The sequence below is a fragment of the Kogia breviceps genome, chromosome 3 (assembly GCF_026419965.1).
Source record: "Kogia breviceps isolate mKogBre1 chromosome 3, mKogBre1 haplotype 1, whole genome shotgun sequence".
Taxonomy (NCBI): Eukaryota; Metazoa; Chordata; class Mammalia; order Artiodactyla; family Physeteridae; genus Kogia; species Kogia breviceps.
In genome coordinates this window covers 92,979,884-93,002,121 of record NC_081312.1, presented here as the reverse complement: position 1 = coordinate 93,002,121, position 22,238 = coordinate 92,979,884, and the positions used below count along the sequence as shown (strand labels likewise).

Genomic DNA, 22,238 nt, shown 5'->3' with positions numbered 1-22,238 from the left:
CTCCCACATTTGGGTGAACCCCAATTCCTTTATTAAACCTCTTCATTCATGTAATACTTCAATGATTCTGCTTTCCTCACCAAATACAGACTAAACCACCTGATTTCTCTAGAAAAGAGAGCCTCAGGCAAAAATTAAATCTACTACTTTATTAGAAGAGGCAATCCAGGCTGGTGAGAGTAAGGAAGTAAGGCTAGCAGAGATTGGGAGTAAATGCAAATTGATAAATTACTCTATAGCATTTGGTTTCTGTTTCATGAAAAGCCATGTAGAGATACTGCTGATAATTTGGCAAGTACAGTTGTTTAGCTACATTGTACATCTCTGGGCAGGAGGGTGAAAAACTATGCCTCAAAATAATCCATGAGAAGGCAGCGGAATTGGTCCGATGGCTTCTTCTAGTCCACTGATCCAAGTTTTCCAGTTAACTTCACTGCTCTTCCAGATTGCATCATCTAGCCCTTTTGACAATCACTGGGGAAATCCTGTGGCCTGATGCTTCCTTGAGTCCAGAAGCATTGGGATGGGCCAGAGATTCTGAGCACATGGCTAGTTGACCTCAGGCAGAAGAATCACTCCAGCCTGCTAATAGTGTGTCACTATGTAGGGTGGTAGCTATGGCAAAGTGGTTGGTGGCCTAGGAAACAGTGGGGCCAAGAATGTGAGAAGGCACTTGAGGAAGGTGCGTCTGATACTATATCCAAAGATGAGATACATATGGGCATAATAATGCTGTATAATAATAGCTATAAGGCTTCAGAGGCATAACAATGGACATCCCTTGCTCACAAATCTGGAATCAGATAGGTGTCAGTTAGGTGGTTCTGCTGATCTTGGCTGAGATGGTTCACATACCTGGGGTTTAACTGGCTATCAGCCAATCGAAGACAGGATTCAGCTAGGGTGACCAGGATAACCTGGCTCTGCTTCATGCATGTCTCACCCTCAAGGAGGCTAACCCAGACATGTCTGTGTTTATGGTGCCAGCAGTAGCACAAGAGTAAGTGGCAGTATACCAGATGTTTGGAAATACATATGGCCCAGAAAGTACTTGAGAATGTACTTCAAAGGCGCATGAAAAAAAGAATACAGGGAGGAGTAAAAAACTAGTGTCATTTTTACAGTCTTTCATAGAAAAGAAAAACAAGACAAGTACAGACAATTCATTGTTCAAACAGGTATTATTATTACTTGGGGGGAAAAGACTTAAGGTTTTTCTGGCCTTAGTTATAAATTAGGCTCTTATGGAATATATGGGTCATGTTTCTTAAGACAGGGGCAAATGAGTTCTTTTTTCCCCCCTCTCCCTTTTAACAATTATATTTTGTTTGTTTGGAGAGCCAGTTAAATGGCAATAGATTTTGGCTCAGGAAAGTTCAAATTTAGCCCAGAGAAATCCAACTTTGGCCCTGCTTAAATCAATTCAGGCCTTCTTCTGTTCCCAAGGTCAAGTTCTAAACATGAAGAAATCCATTTAAATTCCATTCTTGAAAAATAACTGCTAGCTATTTATTGCCTATTAACTAACAGGCAAATCAGCTAGTTTATTTGGCTAAGAGTATGGGACTAATAATGTTCAAACCTTATATAATCCACATTCCTTTTAATGAAAAGCATAATAAAATGGTACCCTCACTGAACCAAATCAGAAGTCCTAGATTCTAGATAAGGTTCTACCACTAATTAGTTGTGTGACCTTATAGGCAAGTTACTTAATCTCTTTAGGCCTCAATTGCCACATATATATTAATCAGGGACTGCTCTAAATTACAATGTTTCCAATGTTCTATTTCACAGTATGTTAGCAGGCATTACTTATTCAAATAAGTTTAAGAAATACTAACTTAAATAAAGTTCAAAATGTTTATTTCAGGACTTTTCAGCACTTTCATTTTTCGCCTTTTGAATCTCTAACGGGAATATAAGGTGCAGCAAACAAATTTTACCAATAACTCATTTATTCATAAAAACACGTGTCCCAATGAGTATACTTTGGGAAATGTACTGTTATTTCTAGCACCCACATGGGTGAAATTTATCAGTCAGTGTCCCAGAAAGAGGGCAACTTCAAATGGGGACATTTGAGAAAAATATAATAAAATTACTATTTACAAAGGTATAGGCAGGGTTTAGGAAAACCAGCAAGGTAAAATGACCTACTCTGGGGCTATTAATACCCTGGACTCATCACGATATATGTGAAAAGGGGTAAACGAAGGGAGCATGGGCCTGAAGTTAACTGGAATAACTGCTGGGAAAGGGATGCCTGATAGGATAACCTTCAGTAGAAGGACACACCCAACCCATGGTGACCTGGCAGGAAAGGAGCAAGGGAAATAAATAATTTCATTTTCCTTTCAACCTCCAATCTCCTGTGGTGCTTCCATTTGCTGATCCCAAGCAAAAGCCAGTGGTCAAGGGGACCTACCTCACAGAGCAGAGAGCAGAATGGGAAAGAGTGGAGGGTGGATCCAGAGGGCAAACAGAAGCTATTCAGCACAGTAGGGTTCCATTCACAAGCAGCTAGATTAGATGATTAAATGATGTCCTCAGGACTCAGTCTTTTTATCTTTCCACTCTGCTTTCTTTTGCTGGCTTCATTCTAAGGCAAGTTCTTGCCACCTGCAGCAGAGATGTCACCAGTAGCTCTAGGATTATATACATCATGCTTATTTCACAATTTCATAAAATAATAAAAAGAGTAAACACATTTATAGCACTTAGTATATGCCAGGTGCTGTTGAAAGCCTCTTAGATACATTAATTCAGTTAAACCTCACAATAATCCTAAAATAGCTACTGTATTACCATCTCTTCAGAAATGAAGAAACTGACAAAGACTGGTAGGTGAAAAAAGAAAGCTGAGACTTAGATTTAGATAGTCTAGCTCTAGAGTCTGTGCTTTTAACCACTGCTTTTTGAAAAATAAACCCTATCTCCTAGAGCATCCATATCACTTATCAAGAAGGATGCTGGGACATGTGCTCATCCCTGGATCAATCACTAGGCACTTTGCTTGCTAAAACGGGTCATATGTCTATCCCTATGATAGGACATGATTGCTAGCAATTTCTCCCTAAAAAAGATGCCAGGCAGATGAAAAAAACAACAGATGTCCACCACAGACAGTGTGGACTTAAGAAGAAATAGCCCTATGGGACTGGAGCTATAATTCTAGTTCTGCCCATGTTTGCCATTAACCTTAAACAAATTACTTGAGGAGATTCTGTGAGTATAGGTGGAAAGATATGAAGATCTCTAAACAAATATCTAATTATATCTAATTACATATATATAAATACAACACATTATTATATTAAAATATGGTAATAAAATTGAGATGTGCCAAATTTGAGTGAATAACTTCTGAAATGAATTTTTCGGTCAACGCTATCTCTGAAAACTCCCTTAGAAATAACTTCATTTTAAAAAATATGAAGTAAAATAAATAAAACCTTATTTTTTCAAGTGGTCTTACAGACATTATATAGAAATATTTCCTAGGAATAAACAAAGCACAGTTATAATTTTATTGATTTTAGCAAAATAAAATTACATTAAGTGACTTCCTAAAAACTAATGGGTAAGTTTTCTTGTTTCCTTGTCTACAGGGCATTTGGCATTCTTTACCAACTGGTGCATAAAAGAGTAGAAAAATAAAAGATTATCATATTGTCCTTTGTATTTCTCTTTTAAAATATCAGTATGATAATCTACCAGAAAGTAGTAAATGGCTTCAATTGTGGAAAGGAAGGTATCTGGCTTTCCTTTTTGATGGCGCCAAAAGCAAGTTTTTCTTGTTTTCAACTCAACTTGTAGCAACCCTGCCAAAAACAAATAAGAGAAGTATAAATATTTCCTGTTAACCACAGGGTGTGGTACAATAATAATTTCCCTTAATTACTTTAAGGATTTTCTTTAAATTCCTTCAATCCCAATTCCAAATAGGATATTTTCTCAAATGCATTAAGGTATATACGGAAGCAATATAAAACACAGGATGAAATCTTATCCATGACAGTTATCTATAAGTCTTGGACCTGTAGCAAATGGGTTAAAAGTAGTTAACATTTAAGATGTTCATCTCTTTCTGTCTTCTATTTGCCAGTGTCTTTTTTGACTTTAATCTGTGACAGGACTAAATTCACCCATTTTCAGAAGACTTTCATTTCCTTGATAAACTGACATTTAAAATATTGTTCTGAAATTCACTGGGACCAGGAAGGCAGCTTAATGGTCCTTAATACTGTTAAAACTACTTCTGGATTATCACTTTTTAGCTATATGTTCATGAACAGAGTACCTAGAGCTGTTTCATTAGCTGTCACATCTGTGTTTCAGAGACTCAATAACACAGTCAGCTAATGCTTTGCTCCTGTATATTTAAAGAGGAAATGACTCATGAAATCATACAATAGTACTGTCATCTCTTACAACTCAGATGTCAACATACAAACCCAGAATGCTTTTAGTACCTTAGACCAATACTCAGACTTACATTATATTTAGTTTACAAATACTTTCTAAAAATCGTATTTCATTTTAAAGTGAGAAATACAAGTGAAGAAGGTAATATCAAAATTGGTCCACTGACCCACATTAGGAACCTCTGAGTCATCAATGATTTCCTACTATCACACCTCACTTTTCACTTTAACCTAACAGCTACCTAAGAAATGTGGCAGAGAATGACAAGAAATAAATAATATAAAAACATATCAAGATATTAAGAGATATGAAGGATCAAATATATATCTAATAGGAGTTCTGTGGGAGACAGCAAAGAGAATGGAAGAGAGATAGCATTTAAAGAGATAATGCCTATGACTGTTTCAGAAACTACTTCAAAAAATGCAAAGTCACAGATACATGACATAATGTATCTCAAGGAGGACAAATACAAAGAAATCAGTGCAGAGATCCTTCTTATAGTAGTGTAACTGCAAAAGAGCAAGACTAAAGAGAATATTTTAAAAGTAGCCATTGAGAACAGACAGATCATATACAAAAGAAAGGTAATCAAAATGACAGGAGACTTTTTATTAGGAACAATAAAATATTGAAGACTGGAATAAAATCTTCAAAGTACCAAGAGGAAGTAACTGGCAACCTAAAATTACCTACCCAGCAGAACTATATATCAGAACAAGAGTGAAAAATATTAATAGACAAAAAAAAATATGCCAATAAACATATGCCAACTGGAGATCCAATGGAAGGAATTTCTAGATGTATTTCAGAAAAAACAGTCTGAGTTATAAGGATGGTGAGCAAAGAAAATGGTAAACATCTATGCAAATCCAAAGAAATGATGCGAGTATTAAAAAAAACAATAATAATATCTAATTTGTGGCCTGAAAATAAAAGACAGAACAAAAAATAATGAAGAAAATAACAATAACTAGGAGGAGGATGAATCAAGCTTAAGTGTGTTGAGGCCTTACAGTGTTCAAAAGGAGAGGTAAAAATGTTGTTTGACTTTGAATTTTTTTAAGTTACATGTGCATAGTATAATTCCCTAAAAGAACCAAAATAGGAATGTTAAAAAATGGAATACGAAAAATAAAAACTCAATCAATCAAAGAAAAGCCAGGAAAAGAAAAAAGTAGTAAAGAGCAAGACAAATAAAAATAAAATTAAGATGATAGAAATAGGTCCAAATAAATCAATACTCACAGCAAAAACTGACTAAACTTGCCATTTAAAAGACAATGATTATCAGACTGAAATACAACAGGGATGACCTCCACAAGGCTTCCATTCAACACTGCACTGGAGGTCTTAGTTAACACAGTAATACAAAAATAATAAATTAATTAGATGCACAAGAACTGAAAAGGAAGAAACACATCTGACATACACAGAAAATATTTTTTACATCTATGAACAAATTATTAGAAATATCTTGAGGTAGAGAGGAGTTTTAAAAGACACAAAAGTGGTAAACATGAAAGATTGATAAATTCTACACTAAGAATTTCAGTTCCTCAAAAGATAAAAAATTTAAAAGGGGAGCCACAAACTGCAAGACGATATTTCAAACATTATTATCTATATTCTAGAATATATAAAGAATTTATAGAAATCAGTAAGAAAAACGAAACACTAGAAAGATGGACATGGGTAGTTCATACAACAGGACATGTGTATGGCCAAATAAGCAAACAAAATGATGCTCAATCCAATTAGTAATTAGAGAAAGGCAAGTTATCAATACAATGAGATACCACTTCATACCCACTCTATTGGCAAAAATCAAACATTTGGCAAGACAAATGGTAGGAGGGATTATGATCGATGGGAACTCTTACACATGAATTATGGGAGTATAAATCTGTATACCCACACTTTGGAAAACAGGTGTCATTGTCTCGGGAAACTGAACATTCTTATATGTAACAACAGAGCAATTCCACTTCTAGGTACGTCTCCTAGAGGAAGCTTGCACATGTGCAAGAATGTTCATAGTAGCACTGTGTGTAACAGCAAAAACTAGAAATAATTCAATTGTGTCACCAACAGGAGACTGAATAAACTGTAGTATATTCACAGAATCAGATATTACACAGCAGTGAAAATGAATAAACTATAGCTACAAATTTAGAAACAAAATGGTAAGCTTACAATGTGAGTCCTGAGAAAACCACATACAGGTCAAAAAAAGCAAAACTAAATAATAACTTACTCTAAGAAGAGCAAATCTTTTTTTAATTGAAGTATGCTGTATGACATTATATGTTACAAGTATCCAATATTGTGATTCACAATTTTTAAAGGTTATACTCCATTTATAATTATAAAATATTGGCTATATTCCCTGTGTTTTACAATATATCTTTGTAGCTTATTTTATACTTAATAGTTTGTATCTCTTACTCCCCTACCCCTTTATTGTCCCTCCCTGCCTTCCCTCTCCCCACTGGTAACCATCGGTTTGTTCTCCCTGTGAGTCTACTTCTCTTTTGTTATATTCACTAGTTTTTAGTATTTTTTAGATTCCACATATAAGTGATATCATACAGTATTTGTCATTCCCTGTCTGCCTTATTTCCCTTAGCATAATGCCCTCCAAGTCCATCCACGTCACTGCAAATAGCAAAATTTCATTTTTTATGGCTGAGTAGTATTCTATTGTGTGTGTATGTATGTGTGTGTTTATGTGTGTATATATATATATATACACACACATACACACACATACATGCCACATATTATTTATCCATTCATCTGTTGATGGACACTTGGGTTGCTTCCATATCTTGGCAATTGTAAATAATGCTGCTATGAACACTGGGGTGCATATGTCTTTCAATTAGTGTTTTTAGTTTTTAAAAAATATATATCCAGGAGTGGAATTGCCGGATCATATGGTAGTTCAATTTTCAGTTTTTTGAGAAGCCTCCACTGTTTTCCATAGTAGCTGCACCAATTTACATTCCCACTAGCAGTGCACGAGGGTTCCCTTTTCTCCACATCCTCACCAACATTTGTTATTTGTATTCTTTTTGATGATAGCCATTCTGACAGGTGTGAGGTGATATCTCATTGTGGTTTTGATTTGTATTTCCCTAATAATTAGCATCATTTCATGTGTCTGCTGGCCATCTGTATTACCTCTTTGGAAAAATATCTATTCAGTTCTTCTGTCCATTTTTTAAACAGATTGTTTGTTTTTTGACGCACTGAGCTGTTTATATATGTTGGATATCACTCCCTTATCAGTCATATCATTTGCAAATATTTTCTTCCATTCAGTAAGTTGTCTTTTCATTTTGTTGATGGATACCTCTGTTGTACAAAACCTTATAAGTTTAATTAGGTTCCATTTATTTATTTTTGCTTTTATTTCCTTTGCTTTAGGAGATGGATCCAAAAAATATTGCTCTGATTTATGTCAAAGAGTGTTCTGCCTATGTTCTCCTTTATTAAAGTATCTGGTCTTACATTTAAGTCTTTAATCAATTTTGAGTTTATTTTTGTATACAGTGTTAGAGGATGTTCTAATTTCATTCTTCTATATGTAGCTCTCCAGTTTTCCCAGCACCACTTACTGAAGTGATGAATGCTAGTTTTAACAATTTTGACTCCTTCTCCAACAAAAAGAAACCATCCTTCCCCACTGCATTCCCCCAAGCCTTTCTATGGTGGATCTTCAAGGATGTTATGCCACTTTTCACTTGTAGGCTTACACTTTATGATTAAATTAGGCACTCAAACTTCAAATGTTTTATTTTGACAGCAGTAAAACATCCACAGCTCTCTGTCTGTAAAGTCTGGCAAAACAGGACGTTACATTATTAAGGGGATTCTTAATCTCAACATTCATAATAAGATAACAGAAACAAACATTCCAATACACTACATTTGAGGGTTTAAACTGAGGTTTAGAGATGGTTTGTTCAGCTTAATCCTATCAAATGATAAAATGTTTTAAAACCTAATGGCAATGATTTATAACAAAAAAGGGCTGTTTCTTGTGGAAGTTAACCTGGCTTATCTGGAAACTGGTATTTCACATATGTAGAGATTATAAATATGCCAAGCCCTAAATATTTCCTGTGGTGCAATGAGGAGCCAGAAGAGGCAGAGGGTGAAATAGGGCACGCAGAGAAGACTGACTCTAGAAATCCATTTACTTCACGATTTTGAAGGATTTAAGAAATCCCTTTTAAAATTTTGATGTAGCACAGAATTGAAATATATGATACTTTCTATGTGATCTGAGAAATAGAAATTTTTTGTACAAATGTTATTTGAAGCCTTAAGCACAACGGCTGAAAACATATTTGAACTGTACCTCAATAGTTCCTTTCACAATTTTTTCAAGTGTTATCACTTATGTTCTTCACTTGACCTTTTCAATTACCATATAAAGTAATTTAAAGAAAAGGCTCAGGAAAATCTTCAAACTGAGGAGTAACTTGCTGCTGTAACCATCCAAGGTAACGTGGCAGGCAGTCCTCCAAAGAGCGGGACTTTAGGGTTTCATCTATTAAACATTAGCAACAACGCTGCAAATCTTATGCTCGGTCATCTTTCTCTGTCTGTGTCTCTTTCTCATACACACACACACACACACACACACACACACACACACACACTTCTTTGTCTCTATCTCTCTGCCTATCTGTCACACACACATACACCCAAGCACACAGAATTAGAATTACAAAGCAATCTTTCTAACATGTATGCTGTTTTCAAGAGGTATAAACTATATAAATTAAGTTAGTTAAATCTAGCATTGTCGCTCACTTTAACTTGGGACTAATTATCACAGGATTCCAAAAAGTGTCATAAACTTTCTTTTCTAGAGGATGGATATTTTTAACAATTGCCTGGGAGAAGCTCTCCCAGTTTGAAACTGTTTTGGAAACTGCCTAATACCAACTGGGTAGCTCTTTTGCTTTCTAATCATACATGGTACACAAATAAAGCCACCAAAGAGCTAGAAATAAACCTAAAGTTTTTAGAGAAACTACTGAGAAAGACTGAAGAACCGAGTAAGATGCAAGGGAATAAGACAAGTAATGTTCTTCATATTACTAGTTGTGTTATTGGGCAAGTAAAGCAACTTTTTTAAACCATTATTATTAGACACTAAGCTTTTCACTCTAAGAGAAAAAGATACAAACATAAAACAAAAAAAGTAATGTTAAATCTAAATTGGAACTATCCATGTGAACTCATAATATATATCTATTTATTTCTTTTGGCTCTGTCCACTGAAGCAATGACATCCAAGCAGTAATAAATTTACCAGATCTTGGTTCCTAATACCATTCCCCACTAAAAGAACCACAGCTCCTTCAAGTAATTAATTCTAGGTCTGGGGCAGGAAAAAAGTACAAGTGAACTTGAGACATCCTGTTGTAACAGAAAGACTAATGAGGTCATGCCACAAAGGACTTGAAGGGCTCCCAATAGCAAAATTTTAGACAAGTTGGGTATCAAAAAGAATACAATCATGATACATTGTAAAATACTCTGAATTAAAAGGAAATCCATAAGACCACAGTGATCTCAAAAATGGGTTGGAAGACAGAGAGAAAAAATGAAGAGAGGGAAAAAAGAAAAGCTCTTCTTTACATAAGAATGCCAGCTAACAAATGTAGAAGAAGTAATAATATTAAAATTTCATCATTTTGTAATCCTTAATGTAATTACTGATTTAGGCAACAGTCATCAATAAATACTAAAACCACTCAGTAAAAAGCAGTTGGGAAATAGTTCACCATCTTAAAACATCACCCCACAGATTATTACTAATTTCAATGAAGAAAATAACCTTTATAATGGAGAATTTGGCAATCACGACTTTAATCAAGGAATTAAAGTTATCAGCAGTAATGGAACCACTTACATTATATCCTCCTGATCTGATGTATACAACCTGAGCTATGAATAGGGTAACCATATAATTAATCAGCAAAACAGCTCCATTTCCAAGAGTGAAAGGGGATGCTATTAATAATTATATCAAAACAATAGATATAAACTGGAATTGTCATAGACAATCCTGTATTTATCCTTATCTGAAGTATCCTTGCAAAAATATTTAAACTGGGGCTTCCCTGGTGGCGCAGTGGTTGGGAGTCCGCCTGCCGATGCGGGGGACGCGGGTTCGTGCCCCGGTCCGGGAGGATCCCGCATGCGGCTGAGCGGCCGGGCCCGTGAGCCGTGGCCGCTGGGCCTGCGCGTCCGGAGCCTGTGCTCCGCGGCGGGAGAGGCCACAACAGTGAGAGGCTCGCTTACCGCAAAAAAAAAAAAAAAAAAAAAAAAAAAAAAAAAATATTTAAACTGAATCTAACATTGAAACATTCAGACAATTGACCTATCCTCTTCACACGAGTCTAAGTCATGAAAAACAAAAACAGGGGACTGTTCTACATTAAAAGAGACTAAAGAGACATAATAACCAAATGCAATTTGAGTTTACATGCTGCATCAGAGAAAAAGAGCTACAACAGATATTTTGGGGTTAATTAGGGAAATATGAATATGGACTGCATATTAGATATCACAGAACTTTTGTTAATTTTCTTAGAGTGATAATGGTATAGTGATTATGCAATTACTCTTAGAAGTTGTACACTTAGGTATTTAAGGGTGATGTATTGCAAAGCCTGCAACTTACTTTCAAATAGTTCAACCAAAAACATATAAGATATCTAAGTACACAAACATATATATAATAGAGGAGGAAAAAGAAAGCAAATGTGGCAAATGTATGTGTATTCAGTGCAACTCTTCTTGCAATACATCTGTAGGTATGAAGTTCTTTGAAATGAAAGTTGGGGGCTGGAACAATCAAAAACATGCAACATTTTTTTTTCTTACCTTGCAGTCTCTCATCAGTGAATATTTTGTTTGTTTGGTTCCAGGTGCTATCTATGAATACAATTTTTTTCAGTGTTGTGTCTTTGCACTTGCTGTCATTCAAATCCTGTTCTTCAGTTTTCTTGCGTTTAATGAATGGCTTGTCAAGGTCATCATTTTTGACTCCAACATTATTTTGAATCTTTTCTTGGAGATGAAAAGAAATTTCTTTTACTGAAACAGACTTAGGTCCAGGAAAAACAAGTGCAACCTAAAGCAAAGAAGCTTAAGTTAGTAGTGTGCTGTTATGATCTTCAAAATTAATAAATTCTGACTTAAAACTTCAAGAGGGAAAAATATGTTGAGTATCTGAGAAACAAGCATTAGGTTCTATTATATGTGCCTCTTTAATATATATGGTAAAATTTTTGGCTCTTCCCTAGTAATTTATAATCATAATATACTACCTAGAATTATTTCTGTACTTCAAAATAAGTTATTCACCTACTGAGAGAAGCTCAGTTAATTGTACCTTAAATCAAAAAACTAAACTCTATAATATTTCATAAGATAAAAGGCAAAGTATGGGGTACTTTGTAAAAGAACCATTGAAAAGTGCTCAATAATTAAATACCATTTTCACCTATATAATAAGCAATGATAAAACAAATGATACAGCAAATGCTGGTGAGGAAATGGTGTAATAGGCCTTTACAGCCATTACTGACATCAGGTTTAAATAGTATAACTCTTTGTGAAAGCAATTTGGCAATTTAGGTCAAGAGTCTTGAAATGTTCATACCCTTTGGTCAAATAATTTCACATATGGGAATTTATCTTAATAAAATAATTCTAAACACACATACTCACAATACCCAGAATATTTGTTAAAGTATATTTATTACAGTGAAAAACTAAAACTAAAGAAATCTAACTTTCAAGGAATAATTCAGTAAATTATGGCAACTCCTTTCTTTCAGCATGTTTTTACTGAGACGGTATATACTGTACTGTATATCCAAAGTATAAAAACTCCTGCCACAAAGCAGGCACCCAGTAAATATCTGTTAAATGAACAAATGTTGATAGAATCACAGATGTTATCCTCCATACGTTTCTCTATTTTCCAAGTTTTCTTGAATGAAAATGTATCATTTTTAATATGAAAAAATAAATATTAAAATAAACTTTAAAATTTGAATTTATAAACTTTGAAATTATAAAAGTTTTTCAGACATTCACGATGCATGCCTACATTTTCCCCATACCCAATAAGCAAAGTCCAGGGCTTCTTAGTTTTCTTGGAGTATAAGCATGTCACATCTTTTTATGTTACCTAGCACTGTGTTCTATTTAATTGACATAGATGATAACCTAGCTGACCAGAGAAGGAAATACAAATATATTCCTAGATCCGAAACTCATATGTTATTTACAAACACAACTTTCTATAAACTCAACCAAAAAATATAAATATACTGATAGGAAAGGAAAAACTTACCAAGTTCTTCCTTGAACAAATGAATGTATTTTTAATTTTGCTTATAAATTAACCATACCAACAAATGTTCCCCCAAGAGACCTTAAAGGGTTTATGTGCTTCTTTCAGAAGTATTCAAGCCCTAGTTTTTTGAGATCTATTGCAACATCACATTTCAACCAGTGAAAACCACTTAAGAATCTAGAAATGAGCAAGGAAGGCCTCTGAGTAGCCAAAAGAAATATTACAAAGGCCATGTGCTAATGCTCTTAACTTAGAGAGTATTTCTAAAAATCCTTCTACCTTAGTCTGTCTCTTCTTCTTCTGGAGAAATTCCAACAACATTTGTAATCTGGATTCTCAGTTTGTATCAAATTAGACTATCTATGTGTAGTATAGGCAGGAGAATGGAGACTCGAGAAAAGTAAAAGCAGGCCTAGTAGTACTGGCAAAGAGTAAAATCCTGAAGAAATAATGCAGACAAACAATAAAAAGTAGAAAGACAGACTCAAAAAAGCTCAACATCTAGGATCATTTAATCTTTGAAGACAATGATGAAGTAAACTGTGCGTTGTTTAGTGCTATGTAAGATTTAACCCTAGATCGCTAAACAAAATATTAAATTATGTTCAAGTAAGTTCAGAAAGGCAATGGGGTTTAAAATTCATTTTTTGATTCAATGTGAAAAGTTGTAAAAAAAAATAAGCTACCTACTTCATGGTCTTTTTCTTCATATTCTGGAATACAAGGATATGTATAAATATTCACAAATTCAGGTGCTAAGAGTTTTGCATGTATAGCAGTGCTTTTGCCGTCTGTTTCATTTGGATGTTTAATGATGTCAATCTTCAATGGAAGCTAAAGTTTAAAGAAAAAAGACAAATGAACAAAACAGATATAAAAATTCTAATTTTTACATTAACAAAAATGGTCTTTAAAGCTTAAATAGCAAGCTCACACTAAGATCCTATAAATACACTTACAGATTGAAAAGTCATACTTTTCTAGAACAAATACTAAGAATGGTAACAGTCATAAAGGAAACACAAATTTATTCCTCAATATTGTTAATCATGTACTAGAACAACTATTTTCAACTCATTTAACATAGAATCTTCTTTTACAGCAATGTTCCAATGTCACTTTCATTTAAATCACATTGGCACTGAGTCATATTCTTTGCATTTCAATATCTGTGCCAAGAACATTTTTTATAATTCTTATAAACTTTCAGGTCTATTAATTTTACAATATATTAAAGGGAAACTTAAGTTTGGGCAAAAGCTTTAGATCTAAAACTCAAGCTAAAATTCTGTTCCTTAAACATCTTCTGAGGTCAAAGGTATTATCTTTTATTTTAACATCATGATTCTCAGCATAATTAACAGTACAAGTGAAATTAATTATTAACTGGAAAAAAAGTAACAATGGTTCTAGGAGAAAGAAATGTATTTCTTATTTATATAAGAAATAACTCTTCAAAATCATTTTGCCTATTTTCCTTAAGGTTTCATTATTTAATTACTATGAACTATGTCCTGTCTCTATGCAAAAATATTATCTACAAATTTCTTGAATTAGATTTTTCTATTATTTCACTGACTTGTTTGGTTTAGTTTTCTGTATAATGCTTGTACAAGTCCTGCATTCAGCCATGATTATGAAAATAAAAGACAAGTCATATCTCCCCCATTACATATAAGAAACTCTCTGAGATGGATTCTTCGCTGTAGAGTTCAAATGATTTATTTGTTATGATAAGCACTCTTCCAGCTCCCATCCCACACTAAAAGGCAAGAATCTAGGCATTTACCCTGGGGCACATAGCTATTTTACCCTGGTTACAAAATAGTTACAAAACTATTTTTTCTTGTTTTTAAAAACAGCTTTATTAAAGAGATAAAATTTTTATTTTATTTTATTTAAAGTGTACAATCTAATGAGTTTTAACATGTTACACCTTTGCACTCATCACCACAATGAAGATAATGAACAAATCCATCACCCCCAGAAGTCTTCCTGTGCCTCCCTCCTTCCCCTTTTCCCCATCAACTACCACCCACAGTCCTTAGACAACCATTGATCTGCTACCACTATAGGTTAGTTTGTATTTTCTAGAATTTTGTATAAATGAAATCATAAAATATGTACCCTTTTCATCTGATTTCTTTCACTTAGAATAATTATTGTGAGATTCATCCATGCTGTGTGTATCATTAACTCCAGAACTATTTTTTAAAGGGGCAGTTGCTGTATGCTACTAGATGATCCCAACCGTATATAGTTTATCTTTCAGAATGATTAAATGGAAAGAGGACAGTATATACCCTAGAACGGCCATAAATATCCCAAATAGTTTTCAATCTAGCGTTTCAAACCCCATGTCTCCTACCCTCCCACTTAGGCCTAGTGATCATTTATAAGTTGGAGCCAATTGCTTCAAATCATCAAACCAACTTCTAGTTATAGAAAATTTGCCATTTAAGTAGGCAGTTCACAAACGATTTAACATCAGTCTACCTCTGGCTGAACTCTACATCAGACTTTCCTCATGATGCTCAGTCCCAGCTGATACTACATTCCCTTTCCCCAGGGTCTCTCAGTACCAGCTCAGCATTATCTTAGCCCAGGTAAGATAGGAAAGAGGAAAGAAGAAAAAGAAAGCAGCTCATGACAAAGTATTCTAATACTAATGAAGTTGACTTTCTAATACAGCTGATGAGGAGAGCTGAAAATTCCAAAGGTAATCACCAACATTTCTGATCAGCTGGCTATCTCTGAAGGACATCATTTAAATAAAAAATGCAGGACTGAATGTTATTAATGTATTTTACAAATCATGAACTTAACTATTATGGACTAACATCTACAAGTATAAAACAATTATGCAAAATTTGTGCTCAAGAAGTATTCCTGGGTGACAGTCCAGGTATCTTTAGTTCCCCCTGAGTAAGCCTGAGAATTATGATATTATGAAACAAAAGCCCAGACATGAGTCAAATCATGGAAATAGGTAAATATATGTTTGTGCTCTAGTTCACACATTTTAAGGGAAGATACATCTTAAATAATGACAGGGTGCAGAGTAATACCACTAGAGTTGACCAGACTGAGTTCAAGTAGAGATGTTCTGTTTTCAAACATTTAAAGATCAACCTGTTCTCTAACACCTGTTTCCTATAAGAGATTTACCACAAATCTTTCTGCCCAAATTTATCAAAATGCCATAAGCAGAAAAACCTAAGCCTTCTTCCATGTGATTATCAACTTTCCTAAAGAGAGTCTTTTCAATTCTAGGACTAATAGAGCTGAAACTTTCTTATGATTTTTTTTCTCCTTTTTTAAAAAAAACCAGAGCACCTTTTACCTTTGCTTATGCATTTGTCACAACATTTAAAAAATTATACTCTGTATTAAAAAGATACATATTTATGAATTTAATCCCTAGACTAAAATTTATAGCTTGGGAGGTACTTACTCATTATGTAGTCATCTTCCCTTCCCAAGCAGGCTATCTAAAAGCAAATGCTAAACAATTTGTAAAAATAAAAATAAAGTAGAAATTAGAAAGAAAGTTTTGTAGAGTTTTTATTACTACTAATAGTATTTTAGTATTTATATTAACATACAAAATTTTATTTCTGGCAATTAAAATAAAACACTTCAAAAAACTCTGCACTGTCCAGTAGGTCATTCAGAGTTGATCAAACTCTTGGCATAGTGTTTTGAGTCATTTTGATTAAATAGTGGACATTAGAACACTGATTTGAAAAATAATCCTCAATTATTAAATTCCTATGAAAACATTAGCTCTGCCAATATGTTATTAACTTTTATTATTCTGATCTTCAATCCTTTTGAACAAAATATATCTTAAGATAAAACTTTTAATGGGATATTTTCTATATGTGGCTATGACATAAATAGAAGATGAAATGATTCTGTGTATACCTCCAAAACTATACTTCAAAATGTAATATTCTTATAAGATAATGGCAAGTTAAAAAGAATTATTGTCCTCAGGCTCTCAGTTTTTCTGAGGTAACTGTGAAGCTGTCTGGATTCCATTCTTACTTATTCTTGGCCAGTAAACTTTCCAATAGCCTATAAGAGTGATCTGAGAGTCCTAAGCAGACCATGGACTTGCCAAGGTGACACGTAGGCTAAACTACAATTCAAGTAACAAAATATGAGTGTTAAAGTATTTTTCTTACTTGAAAATTTAAATGAACCTTAAAATCACCACATTAAATATCTTTAAATATAGTTACAACTTATTTTCTTACTGGCAAGTTCTAATGAGTCCATGTGTAGATTTGGTCTCTTTAAAGTCCTAACAGGCAGCAGTCAAATTTCATACTCTATTTGATTTACTCCTAAAGTTCGGGTCACCAAGTTAACATACACAGAATAAATATTTTGATTACGTACACATGATGGTCTACAGACCTTTTTTATCTACTCAAAAATAGTCTTGGTAAGCAACAAGTATAAGGTAAGCAATCAATTCAAATCAATTTTTTAAATCTGTCTTTAAATCACAACAATTATAACACAGCCCAATGAGTAGGCTTTAGTCTTTTCAATTTTAGTTTTGTTTAGTTTTGGTCACTGACATGTGCTCCATCTCCACGTACAGGATGGAGCTAAACTCATGATTTTGCCTAAGCAAAAATCAACCCTAGTTCCTTCAGGATATGTTTTCTCAAAGGGCAGTCCAAGGCCCTTGAGGTAGTTTTTGAGGCTCCTTTATGTAGTCTGTAAATTTGTCTCTTGTAGTATTCAAGTTTATACCACGTTTTTTTCTATGTAGTAAATGAACTATAATCATTAATTTTAAAAAGTAACTGATGTTATTAAAAACAAGAACATTCATCTCAGATGCAAGTGTTTTGGCAATGTGTGCCTCATTTTCTAGAGACGAGGAAAAAAAATATAGGTTTACCAATCTACAGGATTAAACTTTCTATTAATATAACTCATTTTCATAATAATATCATTTATCAAGCTTATCATTTATATTAGAGTAGGTATATATGAGACGTGTTTTTAAAATCTATTTTCCTACTTCCAAACAATTAAATTTCTCACCAACCTTCACACGTGGTATCTGTTCAATAGGTACATTCTCAACTGGGACGTAACATGTATAGCAGTAGAACATTCTTGAACCACCACACCTGAGACATTTTGATCTTCCATTTTGCTGAGCTTTTTGAAGAACTTCTTGAGATGCTAAGCGTAAGTTTTGAAGAGGATATTCTGCAGCTATGGATGTAGTTTGTGACTGTTGTATTTCCACAAATTTTGAATTATCTTCTTCCCTTTCTTTGAGAAATGTAGGTGTATTGAGAGACATTTTTCATTCAAACCAAAGTTTAACTTTTATTTCTAAAACACATATCATAGATGCACTGAAAAAAAAAGTGGGGGGCAAAATAAAAGACAGAAAACATTTTACTCACTGTTTCTACCAAAAAAAATTACTCAATTCACAACTGTGTGCTGTTTTTAGTATTTATTAACAAACGTTAATAAGTTTTTTAAACCACTAAATTAGCATGCTTTAAAATACAAAATTAAAAAGCAATAAATTCAAAACAATAAATCACCCTTTTAAGCTATTCCCTCCATAAAAATAGGAAGGCTCTTGCCTAGAAAAATTATTTCAAATATAAAGTTTAGGTATGAACGATCTATCTTTCAGTGACTATTTTTGTTGCAGAAACAGTAATTTTGTTTAATATTAGGAATGTAATGTTTTAATGTTAGTATCAGCCAGGAGAGTATTCAACCCTGTAAGCTCTGACTTTCAATTAATATTACATGATATCAGATATCAGTCTGAACGCTAATGAAAATCCAAGGTTCCAGTGAAATCAGTAAAATTTAGTTGGTTATGTTCTTAAAGATGTAGTCTTCTCCAACATAAATTATAACACATAAAAATATAATTAAACATCCATTAAAATGAGAGGCATTCATTACCAATTATAACTTGTAAAATATCCCAAAAGGTGAAATACATGACTATATATAAAGATATATGCATATATATAAAGATTAAAGTGTAATCTTATAAATGTTAAAATTTTACAGAGTAACATCAATGTTCACCCACTCTAAGAATTCACACTGCTTTTCAAAAATATATATCATTCAGATTCTTCAGTTCTAGAGGTAAAATAGTAATTTTCCCACTTAAATATTTCCTTCAAAGAAGGATGATGGCTGCCAAAACTGTTATTCAAATATTTTGTAAGCACAATATACTTCAAGGGAGAAAAGAGACCGGGGCCCTTTTGATTTGATATGAAGCTGTAAAATGATTCTCATATTCTAAAGCCTTACGGCATTGTGGTGTTTAACTATGAGACTCCAGGCACTTTGAGTACAAACACTGACAGGAGAAAGACTGTGATTCCAACAGAAAACTTTCTGTGCTCTCCCAAATAGAAAGTGAACAGAGTCCAGTGGAACATAATATACAACATAATTTACTAACAAGAAGTTAGTGATACTAATTTAATTAGTCATCAGGAGCTTTTAATAGCTTGTAAATCCCAGGGAGCTTCAGACTCAAATAAAGAAGTACAAAGAAAAAAAGATGCTAGTCATTGAAGGAAAAGTAAAATATACTTGCCAAACTTACCCAAGGGGAAAGCCAAAATACAATAAATATTTTTGACATGTACTGATTAGGTACAGGTTTACATTTTGGGTTGCTCAGAGAAAGTGATATTTGAAAATGATGATCCAACCCCTTCTTCTTGCCTCACAAATGGAAAACATTATCTGACCTCTACTCCAAATCATCTACCTAAAAATGGCTTTTATCTTTGTCAATATGCCCTCAATGACTGAGAAAGTGCAGAACATTAAGCTGCCACCTTTTCTTGAGGCTCAGATCCTTTTAACATTGCATGACAGTCTTCGACCTTATCTCTAGGACAATGTACTTGCAGACACAATATTTTGCACACAGTTTCAGGTGGTTTGCAGATTTCTAGAGTCCATCTACAAATCTGGGTAAAGAAATCTTGCCTAAGATCAAAAATTCATTCTAAGGACAGGAGCAGCCTTAAAAGACTGGGACGAGATCCTATTAGCCTCCAGAAATCAGAGCTACAAATCCTTAGTTGGCCAACAAAAGGTCAACTCTCACAAGCCAACAGAGGTCTCATCACCACACTTAGGAAGTTAATTGGTACCTAAATCCTCTTGGTTTGGGTTTGTTCTGGTGTTGCCTGAGGTTCTTAAAAACATTTTTAGGCTAATCTTGAGTTATCCAGGTCATGGGGCTCAACCTAAAAAAGAAACTGGAGTGGTCTAATTCAACCTGACTCCATTTCTCTGGGTATTCCAGTAGCTATGTAGGGGTTTGCATGTGCTGCCATACCAGGCCTACTGGGGAAGTATGCAGTCCCCAAGGGTGTCGTGAAAGTCAATGTGGTTGCCTGACATTCCTGACATTCAATGAAAAACTGCTGGTGAGTTTTTCTAGAGCCCCAAAGTGCACTCCTCCTGAGATGCCTCAGAAATATCCCCCTATATCTAACTTGGACTTCCATCCATATTAACTAAATGAATATCAGCAAAGCCTTATATAAAATGTCCTTCCTCTACAAAAATCAGACAACACAAATACCTTCAGACAGTGAAAGGGAAATGCCTATGGCTCCCTGCCTTGCCCCGCCTACACACTCTCACCTATGGCTGAGGTGGCTACACAGAAGAGGTGGACAGTTCCCAGTTAGGGGTGGCTCCATATGACCAGGATATTTGTCCTGACCTAATCAACAGCCTATCTCTAATATGTACAAATCATTTGTTGCAAACATGATGATTCAAAACTTTCAAAACGTACTTGTTAACATCAAATATGTGTGGGAAATACAAGTGAAGTGGTGGGGGTTACTGAGAAAACATAAAAAAACTTTATTCCTAAGAAATTAACAAATATTTTTACCTTGATGGTTCACCCATCATTCTGCAACCTGGGTTGAAAACAAATTCATTTTTTCTCCTTCTACCCTCTTTACCCCCCAACTTAATTACTCAATCAAGTTGTATCAATTTTACCTTGCACATAATCCTCTATTTTTAGTCTCAAAGTCAGGACTCTAGACGGCCCATGGCAATCTCTTACACCTCTTTACTTTCATGCACTTGTTACTAGTTTCACATACTTAACTGGAAAAATGTACTTTAATTTGGAGTTACCTTTTAGCGAAACTATACCTTCTAGCAGTCAGCTCTCCAACAGCAGAATTCTTTACGAATCTGTCCTTTTCCTATGTTTTAGGGCAGCATGAGGAATTCAACAAATACTTGTTAACTAAATCAAAACCATTCTGAAAAAGAAGTATCCACTATGCACCTGCTACTGAAGTATCTGACAAACCTTTATGGACCATATTCAGCATGGCAGAATTAGCAGCCTGGCAGATTTTTTTTTTTTTCTAAAATAAAAATGGAAAAGGCTCCTAGCTACAAGTTGACTCACTTCCCAATGGGACATTATATAAAACTCCCGTATCCTGTACTTTGGACCAATTCAGTACTAGATAAAACTCACTTCAATTTTTTTTCCCCTATTTTTAAGAACCTGGTCACATATGTACAGGTCCAACATCTATGTTTAAAAACCCAAGCTACCAACTTTTTCATACAGGTTAACAGCACCCTTCAAACACACCAACCAACATGTGGTAGACAGACTGTCTTGCCTTAGTTTTTCATGGTACATTGGGGCTCCGACAGAAGTAATTCTTAAAATATTGTGGTTTTGAGTCAACCAGCGATTTTATCATCCAACTTCGTGGAATTGGCAGCGTGCAATGTTAATATACTTCCTGACTTATCCTACATCCCCCCCAAATAATTCAGACATAAGGAACAGCCTCTTTGCTTATTATGTAATCATAACCTTAACATTTTAAATACATTGCATGGCACACTATGTCTGCACTAAGTTTCTCCTTCCCTGATAACCAATGCCCCCAAAACCACTCCAAACACTAAAAAATAAAGAATAGGGTTCCTAGGGGACTAACTTTGACTGGACAGACTTTTCTTGGGGTGGAATGCAGTGAAAAAAAATTTTTTTAGGGAAAATTTGTACACCCTTTTCCCAGAGGGCCCGCCAGATCTTAAAAATGCAAGCGCCCGCGCAGAAACCAGGTCCCCGCTCACAAAACGACACCGGCACGACCTCCGGCAGGGCCCGGCCAAGGAGCGTCCACTCTCGCAGCTGCCGGGCTCCGGCCAGACAGCTGGTCCCCACAGAGGCGCGGAGACCCAAACGAGGGATCTCGGTGGGACTCACACCTGCACAACACGCGGGTCCTCGCACGGCTCCACGCGTCTTCCGCTCCGCCCAGTACCGCTGCGCGCGCCCGGCCCTCGTCCCGCCGGGCGCGGCGGAGCGCTTTCCGGG

At 34.8% G+C, this 22,238-nt stretch overlaps 1 protein-coding gene across 6 annotated transcripts; it reads right to left on the bottom strand.

Annotated features, from left to right (window-relative positions):
* Positions 1-1,201: 1,201 nt before the first annotated feature.
* Positions 1,202-22,218, bottom strand: DTWD1 (DTW domain containing 1). Of its 6 annotated transcripts, XM_067029224.1 has the most exons (7): positions 22,130-22,208; positions 21,023-21,093; positions 17,895-18,213; positions 13,514-13,657; positions 11,341-11,590; positions 3,718-3,824; positions 1,202-2,622 (listed from the first exon to the last, which is right to left on the bottom strand). In XM_067029224.1, exons 3-7 carry the CDS (start codon positions 18,156-18,158, stop codon positions 2,566-2,568), a joined length of 822 nt encoding a protein of 273 aa, XP_066885325.1. In that variant the 5' UTR covers positions 18,159-18,213; positions 21,023-21,093; positions 22,130-22,208; the 3' UTR covers positions 1,202-2,565. The 6 variants fall into 6 exon arrangements, with proteins under 6 accessions (XP_066885325.1, XP_058913903.1, XP_066885324.1 ...); XM_059057920.2 differs by lacking the exon at positions 21,023-21,093 and having other exon boundaries at positions 22,130-22,218; XM_067029223.1 differs by lacking the exon at positions 1,202-2,622 and having other exon boundaries at positions 3,497-3,824; positions 22,014-22,208.
* Between the last annotated feature and the right edge of the window lie 20 nt (positions 22,219-22,238).